At 34.9% G+C, this 25022-nt stretch overlaps 1 protein-coding gene across 8 annotated transcripts in view; it reads right to left on the reverse strand.

The window, feature by feature from the left end:
* Positions 1–564: 564 nt before the first annotated feature.
* The window catches only part of CACNA2D3 (calcium voltage-gated channel auxiliary subunit alpha2delta 3), a 518406-nt gene continuing 493948 nt past the window's right edge, over positions 565–25022 (reverse strand). For all 8 annotated transcript variants that reach the window (XM_032193911.1, XM_032193905.1, XM_032193903.1 and 5 more), the window contains 5 exons: positions 24676–24731; positions 21193–21304; positions 3673–3785; positions 2809–2891; positions 565–2010 (listed from right to left, as the gene is read on the reverse strand). In XM_032193911.1, coding sequence (XP_032049802.1) covers positions 1918–2010; positions 2809–2891; positions 3673–3785; positions 21193–21304; positions 24676–24731 — 457 coding nt within the window. In that variant the 3' untranslated portion in view covers positions 565–1917. The remainder of the gene's footprint in view (positions 2011–2808; positions 2892–3672; positions 3786–21192; positions 21305–24675; positions 24732–25022) is intronic.

Genomic DNA, 25022 nt, shown 5'->3' on the forward strand with positions numbered 1-25022 from the left:
AGAATGAGATCAGCTTTTCTGTAAAACTGGTTTGAATAGCTCTTGGCATTCTTTCAGCCTGTGCCAGTGAACTCTATCCCAAAAACCTCATGGTTGTGGTTTCTGCATTTGGACATAGGCAGTTTGTATTGCAGCTACTCTGATATGGAGGCCAAGAGATCTCACTAGCATATACATATGCCACTCTGAGCCAGTTGGCCTCAATGCCACCAAATGTTTCCAGACACATTTAATTTACCAGTAGAGATGCTGCCAATTAGTTCAAATAATTACAGATCTCACAGCATTATCACCAGCCTACTGTTGATCTGTTTCATGCACTCATGATTGGTGGCTGCAATTCAGAAAAAGCAACCCAACTGTCATTGATTCGACCTACTCAGTTCAAGAGGAGGATCTGAACAGGCAAGGATCCATAAATCTGAACCCAAGCTGAAATCTCCGTTTCTCCTAAACCACTGGTTTTACGAAGCTGAATTTAACTTTCATCACAAAGTTCTTCAAGAATGAACATAAAATTAAAAAGATGTCTTAATTAGCAAAGAAATGACAACTCATTAAATATGCTTTTACACTTATTTGTATTATTCTGTTTACATAGCAACTGCTTTTTTTTATTTTCACCAGTACATTCTGCCTATATAACTTTGTCTTAATACATGAGAATGTATAAACTGTCAGTTTTTCTGAGCAATACTCATTTATACATGCATATTCTAATCTCTTTAACAATATTAATTTATAATGTCATATTTTAATGTCTCTTGTTACTCCCTGGATCCTTTCTAACTACAAAACTGTTTACCCTTTCCAAAATTAACAATGAATTATTATTAGGTGCTTTCATCATGGTTCAGTAGAAGTCAATTTTCTCCTTTCATGTATTTCTTGTCTTTGGAAGAGCAATGATGATATGTACATAGACAGAATAAGCATAAAGTTTCCCTTACACAGAAGAATGTAAGGCCTAGAATTAAGAAATATTGGTCTTGATCTTTGCCCACTGAGGAGGAGCCTCAATTAATTCTCAGTGAAAACCATAATGAGTTCTGCTAACACAGACGTGTTGTTAAAGTCAAACTTTCTCTGCTTATGAATTTCCTCAGGAGGAATTTGTCCTAGCTGACATGCTGTCTATAGGCCAGAACGCTAACAAAACAATATCATCCTTTTATACAGATTACTTTATGTATCTTCCCACAAATTGTAACAGATGAAAAGTATTTAATTTTGCCATCTGTAAGCAAATCAAATAATCTGATCTAAAGCTTGCCCAAGTTAGGGAAAAGGCTTTAATCGGGCTTTGGCTCACTTTCTAAATGTGACTGAGATGTTTTATAGCTATTTCCAGAAAGCAAAACTTCACTATAAATCAACACAGCATATTACCTGCTCAGCTTCATATATGCACATATGTTTTCTTGACTTGTTAATAAAAGCTATTCTCCCTTATTATAAAAGCTAACTCATTTTCTTCTCTGAATATTTTCAGAAATAGGCTGAGCATATGAAAATATCTTTGAATTAGTTTATTTCCTTCCCATTATTAATTAATGGAACAAATACATTACTGGACTTAAAATGCACTCTGAAACTGTGATTTTAATATACTTTATTGAAAAAAGTATACAGTTTTAAATTATTTTTAATGGGACAAAGCAATGGTCACCTCTGTCTATCTACCAAGTCCTTTTTTGATGAATCATGACTACCATATGTCAAATTCACATCTGCAAGACTAGCAAAGTAAAAAGATAAATCTTTTTTTCAACATATTGTTAAGAATTTATATCACCAACAGTTTAAAATCATGAAATGCTGATGCTCTGACTATATTTCATGTCCTCTGTGTTGCACCAGTTCCCAGTTCACAGTTTATCCATGTATTAGCATGCCAATTGAACACATCAGTCAATGTCACCTTGAGAAAATTGTCAACAGCAGAGAAAGAAGAACAAAAGGAGGTTTAGCACGGAGGCCTGGGACACCACCACATTCTCTTGCATTTTCCTAAAGAGAGAGAAAAAAAAATAAATACAAGCCATTACACCGATATATGAGCATTTATCAAACTATAGAGGCAAAAGAAGATACTACCAACAAAATGAAAACCATGAAATAAATACACTTAGAAAGTAATACAGGTGCATATTTTCATTTGAACAAGTTTAGGTCATAGACTGAAACTAAGCGGGATCTACAAGAGTTACCTTCATGATATATTCTAGGTCTCGTTCTACATTCCATTACAACACCAAAGGCACTAAATAGTTACTCTAGAGTAAAATTGGTGTCTATGAACATATGCTGTACAAACGACTGTAATCATGTCCTGGTCTTTATCTTCTTGCTGCTAAACAAATGAGCATTGTGGAGAACACAGGCTAGTAAATATGTGCAGTGATCCCTCCCAAGCAATATTATGTGTAGATGTAATGACTATACCACGGCAGTTGATATAGCAAAGTTAGTCACTGAAAAAAACATTAGCAGCACAAAGTTCCCAACCATCTCTAATGAGGAATCTTGCGGTCAGTGCCTGAGGCAGAATGAACTCTCAAATATTTCTGGCTGCCAGTCTGTGCTTACATCCTACCACTTTCTATTATATGATATAAAACAGTCTACAAAAGCAGCAAGTCAAGACGATGTCTATAGGAGTACTAAAATTTTTTCTGCACTTACAATGTCATTCACTTCCCTTAGTGATGTGTTCTGAATGTTTTATCTTAGAAGAGATCTCTCCTATTTATTTTTCAAAGAAATAAAACATCTACCAGAGTCCAAAAGAAAGAAGTAAAAACTTACTTCAGGGTGAAATCCATGACAAGATTCTGGGCGTCTTCTTATCTTCTGAGATTTTAAACGTTCACATTTAAGAGATTCGTTATGTACAATGTAGTTAAGGAGAGATCTGAGCACTGCATTTAAATGTCCTGAGTTCATCTGAGTGTTTTGAAATGCATATAGTGCAATTCTTTTAGCTCCTTCCTTTTCCCTCTTACAAATATCCAAGGAGAAATGTGTGGTCAACATAAGAAAACTAAGGTAATTCTAAGTGCCTCTATTGTTCCAGTGATCCATTGCTTAGACAGTATAATTTGCACTTACATTGTTAACATGTCTTTCAATAATAAGTCTGCAATAAAAGCACACTACTTTTGATAAATTCCATCTTAAGAGACAAAACAAACCCAGAAATATATGGAACAGCACAGAATAAAAAATATGGCACTAAAAATACAAGTGATATATTTACTTTACTGAATTTTCATATTGATGGAAAGCAGAATTCTGAAACATTTTCAACACTCCAGTACAACTTTAAAATATTTTTTTTTAAAGTCTATACTGTAAGGAGTTTCATATGTTCTAATATCAGCAGCTCAGAAGGAACTTACATCCTTACTGCCTGACATGGAAGATGTTCAGCTATCTAAAAAAGCAGACTGTGACCTTACAATACTTAAAGATGTGTGTGTGTGTTTCTTAATTTGTATTGGTTACCCTAAATATCTAAAAATGTGAATTACAGCCCCAGCACTTTATAATGGCTAATGATGCATTCTTCGAGATTATAAAGTAATGTAAAGCAAGTTTTTATGTAAGAAGAAATTTTTCAATACTTGCATCTTGAGTCTCTTCTTCACAACTCGGCAAATAAAAGGATATATCTTATTTCTATAGGTGCCATGGTAATTGGTGGGACAGAATCACAGAAGCATTCATTGTCTACTACTACCATAAAAAGATTGCTGCTTGGGATTTGTTGGATGACAAAAGACCTGCAAATAAAAAAGAAAGTAATTAATGGCAATATTCTGTATTTCTTAGCAACAAGTTTTGTTAAGTATTACAGTCACAAACATCACTGACTTTATAACTTTATATATAATCATACTAAATCTCTACACCTTGTAGAAGTAGAGGGCCTTGGGCAATGCTTTCCTCAGCTCATTGAATATGGCTGCATATTTTGAGATGTTCATGATGCTTAGCAGACAGGTATAGCAGAACGGATGGGCTTATACTCCTGATATGCAAATGCCTATCACCCTGAACTGGGATACAAGTGAATTACCAAGTAGTTTATCTTTTTTTTTTTTTCTTCCTTTAATACTTAATCTTTGCTACATAATGAATACTTAGCTATCTATTTATGATCTGGAATTTTTAAGTACACGTTAAACCAATCTACATAAATAAGTAAAGTTCTTCTGCAGCCAGATGGCAATAATTCCTGGTCCCTTCTTTAGCCTCTAGAATCACACGTTGTGTGTAGCTACTTGAACAAGCTACTTGAAATCTGAGAAAGATCTCAGATTTCACCTCACCTCTTGAGATTCATTTTATTACTTAGACAACAAATCAGAGATTAAACCTCAAAATCTTCATAAGTGAGGAGATTTATTTTAGAATGATGACGACTATATGGTACAAATATGATGATAACTCAGCACCACATTAAAATTAAGACAAAGTATGCAATTCAAAAGGCGTTGAGAGAAATGAAAGTATTGCTTGTGAGAACGAAAGCACCCAGGGGAGAACAGGGAAGGAACCTGTGGGCACAACTCAATGATCCACATAATTTCAATTAGCTGAACTCTTAGGCATGTACCAAAGAGAAAGGGTGGAGGAAGAGCCAAGCAGGTACTGTTTAAACCTTTCTTTTAAATTCAGGACATGATACAAAGAAAGGCTTTAAGACTTAGAGCCATTTCTTTATAAAAATATATATATATTAATGTTATGTTAGTATTTTCTATATCATATTTACAGAATATCTGCCATACCGAGTATTGCTGAAATCACACAGTTCCAGGAATTAGGTGTTTTTCAGTGTGGTACGCTAGTAAATGCACAAAACCTTAAGTGAGGGTTTGAGCACCAAGATGATGTGGAGAGAAACATATTTTTCCTCAGACATCTTTATTTAAAATACATATTGTCTTACTAAAATAACTCACTGCATTTTCCAAAAATCACAGAAGATGAAATTGTGGAAGGGGTGGGGAATATCTGAATCCAGCTTCAGAAAAAAATAATTGGAAAACCCACTATAAAAATGTTGCCAACTGAAAGATTAAACACTTTTCGGTATTTTTTAAACTTACTAAACCTCCATTAAAATTACACTTACAGTGATCTGCAATATGTTAGCTTTATGTTTATACATGAAACATACATTTATGGCATAATGTAAGAGGCTGAACTTTATAAATGTACCTACCAAACAGCTGGAGCATGTAGCAAGACTGACATCATTGTAATGGAGCATCTGTGGTTTTGTGGATTTGTGTGTGAGAGAAATGGGGCCAACAAAAGGAAAGGAGGGAAAATCTTTAACAGACAGTGACACCAAAATTGTACTGCATGAATTTCACAAAACAGTTATGAAAAAATCAAACCCCAAAGGGCAAGAGAAAAAAAAAAAAAAAAAGCAATTTCATTTCATTTGGATTATTTGGATTTTGAGCATTCAGAAACTTATACTTATTGAATCTTTAAAACTAAAGAAAAAACTACCTGAAAGACAAAAAATATTGTCACAATTAACCGTTCACTAAATGATTCATTCCTCTTTGAGGAGTGGGGAATAACCACTCTTCCGTTGTACCTAATGTATGTCTGGCTCAAAGTGCTTTTGTAATAACCCCTTTTTGTGTCCCCCAGGTGAATACTGAAGCCTGTGAGAAAGCACATACCATACAGACAGTCTTAAAGGTGGCATTTCACAAAAGGTGAACACTTGCCATTTTATTTCTTCTTTAAGCCACTTCTGTAGTGTGGCATAAGGTCTGCACAGTATAGGGTACTCCTTCCCCAAAGAAGAAAAGGGAAAATATAATAATAAAAAAATAAATAACCCAGAAGAAAGTTTTCACTATGGAATTGTGATGTTGAGTAGATGATTACATGGATTCTCTGACAAAATAGTTAAAAGCTATGAAGGTTGGTAGGAATTAAGTTCTATAGAAAATTTTGCTAGACATGGTAACTTGGGTTACTCTGATATGCCTCCATTTATGGAAATTATCAATTAAAGAAGCTGCAATGAGCAATATATTAAGTAAAGAAAAAACTTTTGTACTTTTGGAATTATATGATAGACATCTACAATTTAAATTGGTTCCATTTACTAAACACAATATTGTTATAAATCTATAGTCTGTTTATCTATTACAAATTTTTGTAAGGTGCCTAGCCTTATGGTAACTGCCAAGGTATATGTGACTGTCAGATAAACAGCCATAAAAATATGAAACTTCTGGCTTTCTGCAGCAGTTATATTCCATAGGGCAAATCCATCTTAACCAATATCTTGCAAAGTGGAACAACTAGCTTCTTATTGACCATATTAGAAGTAAATTCAAAAGAGAGCATTGACTTCCACAAGTAGTAAATGAATGTTTTCTCTTTTGCAATTATTGAACGTAATCTTGAACTGAAGTTGTGAATCCAAATGCATGTCTTCACCAGTCATTGACTTGTGTGTTCACAGGCAAAGGATTAAGATATCATCAAGTGAAGACAGAGGACTGAAGACAGAGATTGAATTGAGCAAATTATTAAGAAAAAAATAGTCCAGTTTAGCTTTTTCTATTAATAGAATGTGCAAAAGCAAAATATACTTCTTTCACCTGCTGCAATTTAAGATTATTTCATTGACATATGGTATTCTTACCCTCACTAGGTCATCAGCAAAGAAGTTTCTGCCAGTCATTAACCTCTGCAGTTGCTCTGTGACTATTCAGATAATTCACCTGGCACTGCTTCCATGCCCAAGCTGGAGAAAGCCCGCAGTCATCCCAACAGTGGGTCTTTTTTTTGAGTTCACCATTCAGTTTCCATGGTGACATGCACATGCATCTTTGAAGCTAATTTTGAGTGAATGTACGTGTCAGTAAGTCTCAGGAACTGAACATTCACAGGGAACAAAAGGTGCATAAACACGGTCGGAACAAAGTATTTTAAATACTGAAATATTCCACCAGAATGTTTCATTGTGTACACCACGATTTAGCTACGTGGGAAAAGAGTTTCTAGCAAAGCAGCTTGCATGACTGCAGTGGAAGAAAGAAGTTGCTTACAAACTAAAGAAAGTTGCTGACAAACTAATGAAAATGGCCTTGCCTTTTAAGTAAGCTCCTCTGTGAGTCTCTAAAGTTTATATTACAATAAGCATTTCTGAACACCTGCTGGCTGAGGCTGTCCTTTGTGTCACTGGCAATATGGGAGCGAACTATCAGTGAGAAAGTAAAGATTTCTATCAAACTTTATTGCTGATTTAAAAAACATGTTTAATGTCTATGTTTAATATTGATGGAGAATGTTTGTTTTAAAAGCTCTTTTTAAGTTAAGCAATGTAAATCTTTTGATTTGAACCTTTTTCCTTTACAACAGTATCATCATCATTTGATAGTCATAGCATAGAAAAAGCCTTGCATATGTCTCCATATATAAAATGTAATAAGCAGTTGTGGTTCCTGTTACGTTGAAGTCACACTGAGTCAGTAAGAACCTTAGTAATTATTTCTGCTCCATTTTTCATCCACTGAGGAACTGGCTTGGTTATTTAAAGCGCCAGTCCAGAGGTTCAAAACAGGCCTGAACACAAACTGCTTCTTCACTTTGCTTTCAAAGGAAAGGTGAGGAAGGAAGAAATGTAATACTTGAAAGGGGTAGAAAGAAATTCTAGTCATGCCAAACTGTTTTGTTAACCAAGAAAAACTAAGAGCAGAGAAGAAACCTTCCAGAAACTCTGTATGTTGAGTCAGAGCATTTGATAACACTTTTCTCGTGTTGCACACCCCTTATCTGTTCCTTTCTAACCTATTTCTGTATCAGACCATATAAAACATCTGCGCAATATCATTCAAAATTATTTGGAAAAAAATCAGCTTCATGCTTTACCTGGAAATAGTAATGGTTTTGCATACGAGTATTTATTAAATCTGTTCCTTCAGAATTGTTTTTCCATTGTGGAATAAAACACAAAAAATTTGGAATTCAGGTCTCACCACATTCATAATTATATTTGCCAAAGTCATGCTTATGCAGGTATGATAATAAAGCATGCTTTTAAGAAGTGAGTTCTTATTGCATTCTCTAAGGCTTCAACACTATATGTGCCTGGTGGCTGAATGACTCTTCCCACAAGGAACCAGTTACTTCTGATTTCTTAACATAGCCTAGAATTTTGAAACTTTAATAGAAGGACTGTAATACACATCTTGAAGGGCAGTCAAAATGGCTACCCATACTCATGTTATTAGGTGCCTACTAATGCTGCAGACACAGACTATGCAAAGATAGTTCAGACCAGGAGCTTGTCTTTGGTGATTTGAGTAACCCTCTGCCTGTCTTCCTTTCTCTTAAATGGCAAAATAGTGACCCTGTAGGGAAAAACATCCAAACTCAGTGAAATTTGATGCCTAGAGATAAATGCAGACCACAACACCTGTTCTAAAAAATCTATCAAACTACATTAAAACTTGATTATTTAAAAAAAAAAAAAAAAAAAAAAAAAAAAAAAAAAAAAAAAAAAAAAAAAAAAAAAAAACTTGACTCTCTTCATCTTGTTTGTATATATTAAAGTTTTCATACAGTTACATAAAGTGTATTGTTTCTTCCACAGACTATGGTTCATAGAATCATCAAGGCTGGAAAAGACCTCTAAGATCATCTGGTCCAGCCATCCCCTTACTACCAATATCACCCACCAAACCATGTCCCTAAGCACCAGGCCCAACCTTTCCTTGAACACCCCAAGGACAGTGACTCCATCACCTCCCTGGGCAACCTGTTCCAATGCCTGACTACTCTTTCTGAAAATAAATGTCTCCTAATTTCCGACCTGAACCTGCCCTGGCACAACATGGGGCCATTCCCTCTAGTCCTCTGCAAGAAGAGACTGACCTCCAGCTCCCCACACCTTCCTTTCGGGTAGTTGTAGAGAGCAATAAGGTCTCCCTTGAGCCTCCCCTTCTCCAGACTAAACAGCCCCAGTTCCCTCAGCTGCTCCTCACACGGCTTGTGTTCCAGGCCCTTCACCAGCTTCATAGCCCTTCTCTGGACACACTCCAGGGCCTCAATGTCCTTGTAGTGTGTCCTTCTTTCTCTTCCTTTCATCTTCCAGCCTCTGAACCTCTGGTCTGGCAAAGTATCAGTAAGACAACTGGGAGAGTGACCAATATGCCTAGCAGGGAGGGGGATGTTCAGATCTGGGCAAAAAGGGCAGGGATGATAGGACAAGCAGTCCTGAAGTAAGAACAGGGCCAACTTGAAGATCACACCCTTCTGTAAGCCACTTACTGCCATCATTGCTTAATACAGGACATTGCTTCATGACTATCTGAGTCACAAGGTACAAACTCTGTATATGCATCTTCTCTATGAAATTTCCCTAACATAACCACATCCATAACAGGCAAAGCTGAAATAATTCAACTTCAAATATGTAAAATGTGTCTTATTCAGCTAAGCTAACATAACATTTAAGTTGTTTACTTTCTAGTATTTGACTATAACATCTGCTATTAAAGGCAATCAATATCACTGTTAAATAGATTAGTCTCTGTATTTCCACACAGAAGAACTAATCCATTTCTTTGTCTACTGGCATTCATTTTTGGACAGAATGCAAACTAAACACAGACCTGAGGTTTCCCTATTAATAAGCAGCCATTTGCATAGCCCCAGACACACCTAATCTTAAGAACATATGTTGAGTGCAGCATATTTTTTATGGCACTGACAGTGAGCCAGACAGCTTATAGAGAGGACACAGTCGTATTATATTATTCAGACTGGGCATCCCAAATGCGATCACTTATTGGTCACCTGCACTGAACTATTTTCCTTTTCCTGGCTTACAACAACTAGCTGGTGGCCAGTGACACTGCTGCAAGACACATTTCAATGACTAAGAGTGACAGTAAATCTCTAAGTAGCATTCAGCAGTATCTGGCTTTCAGATCCATTTCCCCCTTCTTTCTTCAGACAGCAAAGGTTGCAAAGTGTTTGAGGGGACAAAATGAATATTAAACAACGGGGAACTCCGAAGATACAGGACAAGGTTATTCTTGAGGAACCAAAAATTTAGAGAAAATATCTTTCTCTTATCCTGCAGAATGGAAGGTATTTTTTTGCAGTTTGGAGACAATTTGAGTATGGCACCAGCATTAAGAGCTATTCAATTTATTTAAAGACAGTGCTGTGTGTTTCTACTTAAAACTTAATTCTTGCTTTATCACAGAAACACTGCACTGTTGTGCTTTGCTTTAAACCATTATCTTCAGGACTAAGAATTATTATGATCTATATGACATATTTTACAGCTTTTTTTTTTTTTTTTAATTTTACAAAAATATGCTGCTATTATATCCATGCTCATGACGACAGATGCTAGCTATGCAGTCAAGTACATGGTTGCAATAAACACACACTTTAGGCAGGACTTTAATTCTATAAACATTTAAATAGTTGTTTAGATTCATATTTGATTTCATGACCCTTATTCAAGGAAAAAAATCCATTATATGTATATTCTTTTTTTTTTTCCCTGTATTTTTTTTTCTGTAATCAGTCACATTTAGGAGGCAATAAAAAATGAGACCTTTTAGCTAGCAGTTGTTTTGCCTATGAAGAAGAATCCTACAAAACATGGAAGAATTTCACTATGGTTGTTTGAACTGGAAAAAAAAAGTAGGACAAAATTGGCAACCTAAATGCAGGCACAAAGATTTGAAAAAATATTCTGAATTTCTATGGTATTCAACTCAGTCCCCACTGAAAGCTCTGATGCTTGAACATCTATGTAAATTTGGCCACTTCCCTCCAGGCCTTTCATTGTATTTTTATGAGTACAAACATGAATTATAGAAGTTTGAGTATTTTGGATTAAGATTAGTTTTACTTGGGATTACCTTTTTATATCTGTCAATTTGATCTTTCCCATTTTTTCGAGAAAGAAAAACACCTACCAGCACCCAGGGTTACAGTAAACGAAAATGTTGTGCATTCTGCACTCAAATATCTGTTCCTAACATAATGTTGGTTGCAAATGTTCAACCCTAATGGTCTGGAACAATCTTAACCATTCAACTGAAGTGCAGATATCCATTGTGCTTTATCCAACTCCTATCATGTGCTTTCCAGGTGCTGGCTACATTTCCAACCATTTTCTCTCACTTATGCATTAAATGAATGAATGAATGTTTATATCACAATCATAAATTGGGGGTACTTGTGTGTTTTTTGTTGTTTTGTTTTGTTTTTGCTATTTTTTGTTTGTTTTGTTGTTTGTTTATTTTTCTTCCAATAAATGATGGTAGAGAATGGAATATCTTTAACACAATTTGTAAAAATAATATATATACCAATAGTAACAGTTCTTAGTGAAGTTAAGCCATGGAAAAAAACAGCTAGTCATTCTCTCATATTAAAAGACACAGATAAGCTCTCAGCTTCAGGCCTGTAACGTGACCCTATTCAAGCAACACATTGCTACAACATATAGCCTCACTGACTAGCACAATTTGGTGTCAGTATAGATGTACTACTTAGAACAAAGTTGGATTCAAGGACTTAAAATAACAATATCATCCTCAGTTTCCCTGTTGCCTGCGAAAGATCTGGAACCTTGGAAAGCTGTTGCATGGTTGGGAACTGCTTTGTTTGATACAGTAAACCCCAGAAATGCCCTTTGTCTCTCATTATCAATCAGGGAATGCTTTCTCATAAATCTATGGCTCAGATAATAATACCTTACGAAACACATCTTAGAAACTGTATAAACATTCAGAAGTTTTGGGTATATAGGATTTGGAATGAAAAAGTACTTTGTGTACTGAGGATTTGAGGATGTAAGATTATGGAGAATTTTGGATCACTAGAGCTAAAGTGGAACGCAAAACTTTTGCAAATAAATCAAGCTCAGCAATCCCACAAATGTTAAACATTAGTCAAGGTTGATGTTCCTGAACAAATTTGAGCTCACTTTTAAGACTGTGGCATAACTGGGTCTCCCTAGTCAGTGAGTACCCAATTCTATGATAAACTGCTTACAACAAACAGAGGGCATACAGTAACGGGCATAAAACAGTGTGTCAGATCCTAAAGCTCAAACGTTGCTTTTTTGGCATTGGTCACAGGTTAGCAGAAGACAGAGATGCAGTTATACTATGGTGTTAGCCAATGTGAGTTTTTAGTATTTGAGCCCTACAATACAAACCCCTAGTTGGGATTTGTATTGAGGGAAATCTCAGATTTTTTTTAAATGTTAGATGATGTCTAAGCTAAATTCTACATATAATTTAAATATTAAGAAGCTAGTTGATATCCTCTGACTTATGAATGCTCACAGATACCACGTGACATTTTAAAAGTCAGTTCTGAACTGCATGAGGGCTAACTACTACTTAGGTCTACTCTACAAAGATGATCTAACTCTAGCAAAGAAGCAATTTGTATTGTTCGTACAACAAGCCACCTGCCTAAAAGCCTAACAGTTATTGTGTCAGTATAGTCATATTATACAGCAAGCCCAATTACAGTATAGAGATTAGAAAGCCACAAATATGTAAGCAATGCTTCTATGATTTATTTTAGTTTTAGGTTGACAAATCTCTATCAGGTTTTTAACATTTACAATCAGTATAACTATGATAACAAAGCTATGTGATACCAACTGCAATGCATTTTTTGAACTAGTTCCTAAGTCTATTTTTCAAAGAATAAACACATCAATGTAAAGATTTCTGGAACTGTTTTTAGACAGAGACTCTTTGTTGAGCTACTAGGAAAACAGGAATTCTAGGAATATAAACTATAATGACATCAATGATAGTTAAATACTATTTGTCCACAGGTATTTAAATATTTGTTCATTGATCATTTCTACTTGTATATAAACAGGAGTAGGAAATTCTGATACTATTTAGATTAAGATTACATCCATAGGAAAACTACAATGTCAATCAATACAGACTATCCCTACATCAGCACCTCGGGTGGCAATATCAGAGAATCACAGAAGGTTAGGGATTGGTAGGAACCTTGAGAGATCATCTAGTCCAATCCTCCAGGAACAAATAAGAACAAATCTATCCAAAAAAGGCAATACTAAAGATCTAGTGACTACCTTATTCATACTCTGGGGGTGCATTTCAAATTAGCTTGTCTAGCTCCCTGAACTGAACTTTTGATTTCATTTCATATAGAAAATCAAGCTGGCATGCTCCAGGACTGCCATGAAACAAAAACTGATGTATAAACAGCAGGGATGATCAGGAGTTGCATTAAAAAAAAAAAAAAAAAAAAAAAAAGTGTAATATAATAAAGAACTAAAATGCTCACTGTATGTGACCACAATGTGCTTTGCAAGGATGTTGTTAATTTGTGTAGATATAAACTTTACCAATGACTGAGAATACAACGTCTGAAAAAATTAAGTACACTGCATGTCATCATCTCCACAGCAATTGAAAATTCTGTATTACTTAAGGAAAAATAAATGCCCCCTGCATGGCATTCAAATATGACAATTCATGTTGTTTTTCAAACTCAAAGGTTATTAAATATCTGTTAAACTCCCAAGTCCTTTATAAATAGAAGTGTTAAATGTATAGATGTCTAAGTCATATTTGTGTTGTTTGTCATCAGTCAGGCTGTATTATATTATTAAAACATTATAAACTGAAATGAGTTTCTTACTATTAGCAATTCTTCACAAGTATGCCTGGCTTTAAAAATTCACTTCAGTGTATTCCAATTTTAATAAGTTTTCCTGTTCCAAACATTTTTTGATATGTATATTACTACTCGGCTTAATATATTATGACATTCATACAACAACTTAAATCTCTTGTCATTACAAAACATCCTTTCACTGTGTCAGCTACTATCTATCATTTGGTTAATATTTATTATGGTTTGTTTAAAATGTAAAATTATGTTAAGTTTTAAGCAGTGGTAATATTTACATTTTACAGCACTACTGAGCTTAACTATGAACACTGAATGAGTGGAGATCACCACTTTCCCACGCTTAAATTTTCTATGTAAACTTCTCAAGCAGTTCAGCTGTGGGCTATTTGGAAGATGTAAGTGGAGAACTGGGGAGCTAAGAGATGGAGCACAACTCATCCTACTTGTGACAAAACAAAACAAAACAAAACAACCCTACAGAGAAACTAATGAGTTACCATAGAATCATAGAACAGCTTGGGTTGGACGGGACCTTAAAGATCATCTAGGTCCAACCCCTCTGTAATGGGCAGGGACACCACCCAACAGCTCACGCTGCCAGGGGCCTCATCCAACCTGGCCTTGAACACCTTCAGGGATGGGGCATCCACAACTTCTCTAGGCAACCTGTGCCTCACCACTCTCTAAGTGAAGAATATCCACCTAACATTTAATTAAAATCTCCCCTCTTTTAGTTTAAAACCATTCCCTCTTGTCATATTGTTATCCGCCCAAGCAAACAGTTGCTCTTCATCTTTAAAAACAAACAAACAAACAAAAACAAAACAACAAACAACAAACAAACAAACAAAAAACAACAAACAAACAAACAAACAAACATTGAAATGCTGCAATGAGATCCCCCCCAGAGCCAACTTTTCTTCAGGCTGAATGTTCCCAGCTCTCTCATTCTTTCTTCATAGGAGATGAAAACATCAATGGACTGAATTGCTAGGAAGCTGCCCAATGCATCTCCAAGATTTCATAGTACTTACAGATGGACCACATTGCCATTGCTATGAAGTTTCCTAATGAAAAAGTTGTACATAACTGCAAGAAAAGACCACTGTACATTTCCTTATCTTTCTCTACTTTCTGTGGAATCCCCATTTCATTCAGTATATATTCCTTACCATCAAAATGATGTTTCAAAAAAGATTACTCTGGTTATTTTTTTATTTTTTTTTTTTACATTAAATGTACTTTTTATCCTTTGATCCATAGCAATTTTTTTTATTCTCTAGATTTTTCATGGCCACTACAATGCCAAACAAATGGAGAGACAGAGTCTGAATTATCAAATAGACATGTGCATGGCTTTGTCAACTAGACAAGCAAACTCCAAGGTTTTGATTCCTTTTGAAAAACTTTGATATAAACAGAAATTGAGAATAATAATGAAAGTCTGTCTCCAATGCTAGGTCCTATTGAGAACATATGCAGTTATAACACTGAATTCAATTAACACATTAAAAAGGGTCCAAAACAAATAAGGAATATTAAAAATCTTTGTCTTAAAAATAATAATAATAAAAAAGTTTTGACAACAACTGTCCAAAGAATTGTTAAACTAATGACTGTCAGGCACAGACCTTCCTGGTAACATGGATATCATGTTCTATTATTTCATGCACTTATTTTCTTAAATGAAAATAGTAAGTTACAGTGTTTCCTGAACTGGTCATTCAAAATATACATTATCAAGGGTAAAGATAAAATTACCCATATGGTGACTTTAAATTGCACCTGTTTGTCATTGCACTGCATGACAAACAGTATAATCACTGTTGCTTTTAGAGTAAAGAGTAAATTAGCATACACATTGGAGATGTGTTGGTAAAGTGATATAGGATTTTACACTAAGTATAAAAACCTTTAGTAAATGATTTCACTAGACCAGATTGCATAATTTGATACTTTATTAATTTTTTTTTAAGGAACAGCAGAAACCAATCTGGGGGTCTCCTGGAGTTTGGGGGCTTTGGCTGCTACAAGGTTCTTTCAATACTAGTGTTGCCCCAAACACTTTGTTACATTGATAAATATTCTGAAAGTTTGGAAGACCCTGATTTCAAAACACAGGTGCAAGATGACTCCATAGACAAAATTTTGACTCTTGAGAATTCAAGTACTGAAGTATGTGGAATGCTCCTTGACTTCAAAGAACATATAAGTAAAGCTCTCAGAGATTAAAAACTGTCCACCATCGTCAAGATCACCAGTGTGACTATAGCATACCTTTGGCTCAACATGGGCATAGGTCAAAACCAGTTATTTGTATGGTATCACATGTGCACTTGACATGGTTGCTGAAAAAACAGCCGTATAAAACACACAGTCTAAAAATAAAGTATGGTGAAATATAGGGAACATTTGCTTCAGGGTCATATAAGATGGACACGGTAAAATGAATACAACATAAAATGTCTTCTAGAAGATGGATAATAATTTACTGCCCAAATTACTCCAGGAAATCTACAGGGATATTCTGATGCATATATAGAGAGCTCTGAATGAGAAAAAATTGGCCCTTGATGCTTTGCTTGTTTTATGTGGCAAGCTGATTTGTTTAGAAGTAAACTAACTACATCTGAAAAGGCAAATGATTATTTATTTCATGGGAAATTGAACTGCATATTTATTTACACATTTTAAACACGATCAAATACAGCAGTTTGGCAAGCTTCTACTGAGCAACAAATGCAGAAACATTTTAGCAAATGATGGCACAGTTTAAGATTAAATGGTTTTTAAAAACCATTACCATTTTAATATCTACAGATTGCACTATTCCTGACACTAATATACTCATGCCCTGAACTATCTGAATCTAATTTGCATCATTATTTATCTGTTACTGCCAAATATGTGCAATCAGTGGACAAGTCTTAAATTTGCCATTAGAAATCTACACAAAGGGTTCAGCATCATCATGAACTATAATTCCACCATCATTTTTCTCTTCTTATTGACAATGAACAGAACACAATACTCAGCCTCTAAAGAAAGCAAGAGAAATCATCTGTTTTATTGATGATCTTCGCTGTCAGATAATTGTCTGCTTACTAACAATGCAATGGGCCAAATATATAGTACATGGGACAGTGTTTAATCAATTGAGCAATTCCTTTTAATTTAACAATTAATTTTCATGAAGTATTACAACATAGTAAAGGAAATAATGTTCATCTTGCATAATTAAGACAAGTGCAAAAGTCTTTCCCTGAGTTAGGATGATTGTAGCTACATACTTCCCTGATTCCCTAGTGAGCATATATCTTTCTGGTATTCTGTGCACAAAGAATCAACTAGGAACAAAAATATTTCTTCAAGTTTATGGTATTCACCGTGTGCAACCACAATTACTGCAACTGAAATAGAAGGGGGCTTTGGTTTTGGGGTCAATGGTTGTATGGCCAGATTCTTGAACTACACTGAAGTCCAGTATATTATCACACATGAAGAGAGGTTAAAAGGGAAGATTTTTAAACATCTGTCTTTGCAACTGCTGCCTGATTTCTATATCCATAGTTTCTAGAGTTGCACATGCAAATTTGGCAACCATGCACTCAATTCAACTTTGAAATTCTAATACATACTTAATATTTAAATCCATCGAATATTTTGATGAGTAGGTTGCTGTGTTTACAGATGATCTATACCGACACTCATAGCTGCCTGAGTTAATGATAAGATTAATGGTATTTATAAAAACGAGTGAAACTAAACAAAAATATCAGAATTTTTATGCGAAAATTAGATTTGTAATGAGAGAAAACCTTTTTTTTTTTCCCCTTCCTGTTCTAAAAATGGATGAATAGATATACTAAACATATCAGGCATCTTCTCCTGGTCAGATATCATAACAGCCATCATCCATTCTAATTTATAACAACACAACATAATTTTTAGTGCGTTTTAAATACCATCAGTGAAACTCTGCAACACTGAGAGTAGCAAAAGGCAAAAACTGGTCATTTAACTGGTGAGAGCTGCTGAAGAACGTTGGTTGACATACTTGCACTAAAAATTAGCTAACATATTGGGGCAATACTTTTCAACGCTGCAAAACCATTGAGATGCTTATTTAGCCAAAGAGTTCAAATCTAATGCCTCATCAAAAACACATCTCTGAACAGCTGAACATCTTTAAAACCTACACTAAGTGTCTTTGGCATTAGTATCTTTCTGACTCGATAGAAAGAGTGCCAGTCAACATTGATAATAATAATAAATAATAAAAAAAAAAAGAATTAAATAATTTAAGAATTTATCTCTGGAAATTAACTGTTTCCAGTACTGCCATGGAACATTTAACAGTCTATCATCCAAGTTTTCTGATGTACTCCCCTTCCTCCCCCCTTTCTTTTTTCTTTTTCTTCTTTTCTTATGAAAGGGAATAGCTTACTGGAAAACATGAAAGCATTTCAGATTTTTAAAGAATCCTAGTTTTTCTATTTTGTTGACAGATAATGTGGGTTGACTTGTTTTTTATTGCTGTTTAAATAACAGATTAATTTAATAATCATTGGGATATTGAATAACAAAAAATTACAGGGTTGGACAGCCAAACCCTGACCCTAATGACATTCTTGCATTAATTCTTATTTTCTTTTAGGCTCCTGCTTTCTTAATATAACCTATATTTTTGAAAATCAGCTTTAAACATTGCAAAATATCTCAAAGTAGTATTTATTTTCTGCTAGTAAGAGATAAGTTTACATATACAGAGCATATTTTATATGTCTGTATATGCCTGACTTAAGTCCACTTCAGTTTATAGATTCTCTTCCATTGCCTGAATAAGTTTTCACCTTGGCTTGCAAAGGTGAGACAGCTATTTATGAAGTAATTAACATGTAGACCTTTTTACTGAGTGTGCTTTATTTGTGAGGATATTTTAAATCTAAGCACCCATCATGAAATGTTAGGATTGGAAACATTTATATGAACAAGGTTTAGTTTTCATAACTACAGTTGGTAACTGTTCCCCTTCGATTAAGCACTGTGAAGTGCTGAGTATTCCTACAAGACCAGTAACAGCACATCCAGTACTGAATCAGACTGAGCCTTTGATTCTCACCACATGACCTTCTTGACTATGACTGTGACTTTGTTAGCAATAACATAGTATTTGTCCTCCAAAATGTCTTATCTAAGTAAAATTATGTTGTTTCAATTAGCAGCAGTCATCATTTTCACTTCTTCTATGGAACTGCTTTTATACTCCTTACTCAGACAAGGGCTCTACTGTGCCTGACACGGCAGGAAAGAAAGACAGTGACTTGAACAAGTAACTTGTGACACAAATGTCATTGCAGCAGAGTATTTGCACAATTTTGGTTGCAAACCTGTTCACAGAATACCGACTTTTTCTAGACTGTCCTTGAAATGAAATGGTAAGCCTGAATATTAGAGTGCATGCATATTCAGCTAAATATTAATGTAACATACCTCTTCTTCTATTTGCAATCAAGATTTGCAAGTATACATCATAAACAGATTAATCTATAACACAATCCAAAGAGGGCACATAAAATAATTCCACTGTCTCAATGGGATCTGAATTGAGCCCCCAGTATGCAATAGACGATGTGCAGAACACAGTGTCAGTTTAAGACTCTGCATATAAAGCTGAACCCTAATTTTGAGTCATTGAGCTCATCATTCTTAAATTATAAGTATTAAGCAATATACTTGCTTGTAAAAATACTTATCGATACAGAGACCACAAAACAGAAAACTGGGTCAGAAGATGTAGGTCTACAAAGGACTTTTGTGTCAAATTCCTTAGCTGTTCTGAGGGAAAGTGTCCTGGGTTATAACAAAAATATTTGGAATCTAATGCAGTCTGCAATCTTAGATCCAATTTGCAGATTGTTAATGACAGTGGGTAAACAGTATAATGAAGAACTTTCTCATGAGAATCTAACAGTTCTTCTGTAACTTGCAGGGTGGTTTTTTTTTTTTTTTTTTTTTTTTTTTGTTGTTGTTGTTGTTGTTGTTCTACTGTGGAGCACAAAATGTTTTTCCATGAAAAAGATCTTAATGCATCTTAGTGCATTATTTTTGAAATACTATAATTTTCACTAAACTCAGTTTCCAACTCAGCGCTGTCCAAGCATTTCAGAATTGTGTTATTTTTGAAAGTTATTTCCTTTGACCTGAAGTTACCTAAGACAGACTGAAATCTGCATTCCTTTGAGAAAACCTGGTCTTTTAAAATTAATCTTCTTTTCATGGAGACATGACTGTTTGCAATATTTAATCACGAGATATATGATCATTTGTTACACAACTTCTCAGTAATCCCCCACCAAATGATCACAAAGCTTCTTGAACTCTGCAAAGCTGGCACAAGCATCCATAGTAGTGTAATATGCATTGTATTTGATATGTCAAGTGGAAAAGTCATAGCTTGATTTTGTTGAGTTTGTCCTTTTTCAGTTAGTGGGATCTATTGTTACACTTAGATGGGTTCCCTTGGATCAATTTATAAAGCACTTGTGCTTCTATCTCACAAGACCAGATAAGAATTATTATTCACATGAGACATTAATAATTTCCTTTTAATTAGAAGTTGTTCAGCAGCAAATTAAAAGCGACTATTAGCACTTAAAATATGTCTCCAATCCACTTACTCTTATTTCCTGTTCTAAAACAAGATATTGAAGAGAAAATTTAGGAGCAAATCCAGAAGCATATCTATTAGCTTCAAAGAGAAGAAAATTTTACCTTTGCTAATTGCATGTTGATTTAGTCTGGAAGGGGACAGTTGTAACAATTTTTGTTTAATTTATATTTTTTTTCTGGACATTTATATTAATAGACAAATTATTACTGTAAATATCTCTTCTTTTAACCCTATGAGGAGTGACTTTACAGAAGCACTGGCAGAACTGACAAGGTTACAGCACTGACATGTGAGATTTGTTGCTACTAACTCAGCTTCCCTGCAATGAAAGTTTGCAGGATAGGTTTAATCCTCTCCCACTCTTTCAGCCTAACAGTTCTAAGCAGGAAACATGTCTGGCATGTGAGCAAAACAACCAGATCTCACCGTACCACAGGGGAACTTATAACCTATCCAGCAGGTTTTCACTCCTGCGTAGGAGAGCCAACAGTACAACATTCTCTGTATCTAAACCGTTGCAGAACTTACCCTTAGAATGCTGCTTGTTTCCAGAAGAAGACTTCACTATTCTTTGAGCAAAAGTCTCTACTGGTTTTACATTTTTAAAAGAGAACAACAGGCATTGCTTTAATCTAAGAGTATCAAATTTCTAAATGACCCCTAGAATAAGAGAAATGACACCCTGACAGAGGTCATTATTTAAGATAAAACATAACATACTGATACGTTCTTTAACATAATCTTGGATAATTCAGTTTTACTGCTTTGTCACAAACACTTGTATAAAAAAAATTGAAAGGGCTTACTTGAAACAGTCATCGCAAGCAATACTCCCCGTGGTCTCCTTTATAGTGCGTTCAGAAACAAAAGCTGGATATTCAGTATCACAGGGCTCTAGGGTTTGTTTCAATCTCTGTGCTATGGGCATAGCAAAAAAAAATATCTTGTTGTTAACATGGGAAGAACAGCACACAAAATTCTGAACAAGATGAGATGCTGTATTGCAGAGCTCACAGAGAACGGAAATGTTACTCAGCTTCTGCCACCCTGTGAGATTTCCTAGGCAGTGCATAACACTATTTTTTCAATTAAAAGAAGAAGAAGAAAAAAAAAAAAAGTTTATCCATGGAATGTAATTTAGTAACACATAACTGTTAAAGTAGTTATTCATGGTTTAGCCTTTGCCAGCTTTTTTTTTTTTTCATATTTATGCACAAGTTTTTTATTCTTTCTCTGTGGATTTGGGATGGACTTACTGTTGCTTTTATTTCAGTGATGCTGTGCATCACTAACTCATTAACTATGGGTGTTTACATGTATTTGATAACTAAATTGTGGTAGATTTTACTGATTTCAGCAGTTAAAATAACTGTGGGTAGGGGACAGAAGCATTACCTTACCCAGAACTAATGCTTGTAATCTGCTTCCCAAAATACTACTAATAAAGGCTCCATAATGCCTTTCATTCAAAGCCGTTTTGCCGAAACAGTGCAAGGGAGAAGGAAGTGACACTATTTATGCCTTAAAGCTTGGAAAATCAAGGTACAAAGAAACAGTGTGACTGGCTCAAGGTCAAACTACAGGACCGTAGCAGAGCTGGGAACTGAAGGCAGCTATTCTGACTCTCATGCTGATGTATCTGTTGGGCAATGTCTCTCTCTAATTCCCTTTCTTTTTCCTCTCCAACCTTTCAGTCTTCCTTAACACATTTGCACATCAGCACAAATGTTAAGGCTATCTTAAACTAATTGCTAAGTGAGAAAACAAGACCAAGTATGACAAAAATAGATTACACTAAACAGGCTCTGGGACTCCACAGATCTTTCATTCAAGACAATCTGTTTGAAAGCCAGTGGTGTATCTGTTACACAGTGGCAGGGGAATGACCCAAACCACATCTGCAATCAAGCACTAGGATGCACATTTCTGAACTGTTCTTATTTTTGTATATAATTACAATAAATATTCCCCCAAATAATACCTCAAGAAAAGTACTAAAGCTGGTCAGAAAAGTTTTATTTCTGATGTTTCCATTACGGAACTAACTTTAACAAGTTAGCATTTTTGTAAAAATTATCTGACTAGTTCTACTGTACCTTCTCCCTTTTTTTTTTTCTCTTTCTGTATTGTTAAGAATGACCAAAATTTACCTCATCTGTAATTTTGGATCTACTCTCACTTGTATCAACATAAGATTCATATAATAAAGAGGCTGTCAGAAATGGCAGACCAGCCTGACATGGGGCTCAGATTTTCAGACCCTCTTTAGAGTCCAGAAGATGGTGGGGTTGTCCAAGGTGTGGGACATCACCTTCTTCCTCACATTTACAAATGTGATTGACATAACAAGATCTTTTGCAAGAGTGCTTTTCCTACTTTGGTTTGGTAAATTGGCAGCTGTATGGGGATGCTCTTAAATTTTCATAATATGTAGTGCTCTAAACAGACATTTATTTTTATGAGACAAAGAGGGATACTGCCCTTAAAGAATGTTTTCCCTAGCATACAATGCAGGTGCCACTGGACATTCACGTCAGGATATATCACAGCATATTTGTACAGTACACTTGTAAAAAACATTGAAAAAAGTTACCCATTTCCTACTCAGGCTGCTTCGCACTGTTATACAAGAACCAAGCTCTAAGACTGGCATAACTGCCATTCTTCTTCAGATGTAAGGTACAGTTCTGCCTTTCCTGGGGCTAGCACAGCAAACCTTAGCATCTTTCCCAGCCATAAGTGTGAGATATATTTTCAACACCTTGAGGGACATCACTGGAAAGTTACTCTTGGTTTTTAGAAGACTCATGTAGAAACTGCTGATTATGAAGCAGCCCAAAAAGCCAATGGTGTCTAGCTGGTTCTCATAGAGGCGTTTGTATATGTGCATCCAATCTACAACAGACTGTTCATGTATCTGAAGAAATGGTTTCAACTTTGCAATGCAGTATAGAGTTTCCATTAGCATGGGATGATGGAAACATCTACACTACACTAAGTCACTACAACTACACTAAGTCGATACATGTAAATTTCCAGAAGGCTCTTATCAAATCTTCACCTCCAGCAGACACCCATCTCAGCCTCCCTTTCCCCCTACACAGCATTTAAAACATGTTAGGCAGAAGCTGACAAGCGCTCTGCCACTTACTGCCATACTGTCCAGTTGCTATTAGGACAGTTTATATATATATATATATATGTATATATATATATATATATATATATGTATTTCTAGAAGAGTTCCAACATTTTACTACCATAGAGGACACTGGAATATTCCACGGCATTAGGGTGTTCCATTTTCCCCATACTCTAACTTCTAACCTTTTTCAGGATCTTATTCTGGCATAAAGACAGCCAAGTATCCAGTCAATGTAAATAGGAATTAAAATCTAAAGTAACGATTTTATTTCCTGCCTTGTTGAGGAATATAGAAATCTGCAAAAAGGAAGCTGAAGAATTCACTTTAAATCATTATACTAGTCAAGGGCATGCTGCACAACTGGCTTAGGAAGTAGCCAATTGAATGGCACAGTTGCAAATATACCCCTTACTTTTGAGCAACACCTCCAAAATGTCATAAAAAGTCTGCCAAAATATAAGAGGCAGCTGAAATTCAAAACTTCCATTCCTTAGGAGATGATTTATTATTTATGGCTAAAACATCATTATTATTTCAGATGAGGTCTCAACATTTTAAAATATTGTTTGGAGTAAACTGAATTTTTATAAATATATATATATATATATTGTTGTTTTTAAATGTCTATTTTGATTAGGAAGATTAAAAATATATATTTAACCTCTCTTGCTTAAAAATCAAAGTGTAAAATATTTACTATTTTAAGTTTTAAAACTCATCTCCAATGAAATTATACTGAAATGACCATGTTCCTTTGGAATTTAGTTGAAATTGTATTTTCCAGCACAAGAATTTCCTACATGTCCTAATAGCCCCAGGAAAAAATAAACAGTATAATCAGAAAAAGGCTAGTGTAATTGCTTTGTTCATAAGGATTTCTTTGGAATGAAGGGAAACATTGCAGAAAAAAATAATCATTTTTTACTATTTAAACTTTTCTATTATAGTAGTGTACTGTATTCCTAGAGCGCACACAAGAACTCCAGTTATCCAAATACGTTAATTATCTTGTATTTTGGAAAACATTAGAAAAAGAAAAGGATGCTGAAATGAGAGACAAACCAATTTTAACAGGAGTCTATTATTTAATCTAAAAAATTATTTACATTCAATAAATATATATATATATATATATTACACTTACCTTTTGCTGTTAGATCAGAGTGCCACCAACTGCATAGATTAAACTCCACAAGGAACCTACAGAAATGATTAGATTTTCTGAATTATCCCACAGAATATTTTCAAAACACTAAATTGCCTGTAGTTTGATACCATTAATCCTATTCTAAATAAAAGTTAATTTAGAACTGAAATTCATGTGGCTAGTGTAAGTCTGGGGTAATCAACTTCTGCTATTCTTGGATTTTCACTGTGTTGTACCTTACCACTGAGAATTCATTCTGAAATTATTCAATAAATCACAAATTAACCTAATACTAAGCAGAATTCTTATTCTTATCTGGTCTCCATGAAAAGTCTCAGTGCACA

This window comes from Aythya fuligula, chromosome 10 (assembly GCF_009819795.1).
Source record: "Aythya fuligula isolate bAytFul2 chromosome 10, bAytFul2.pri, whole genome shotgun sequence".
Classification (NCBI taxonomy): domain Eukaryota; kingdom Metazoa; phylum Chordata; class Aves; order Anseriformes; family Anatidae; genus Aythya; species Aythya fuligula.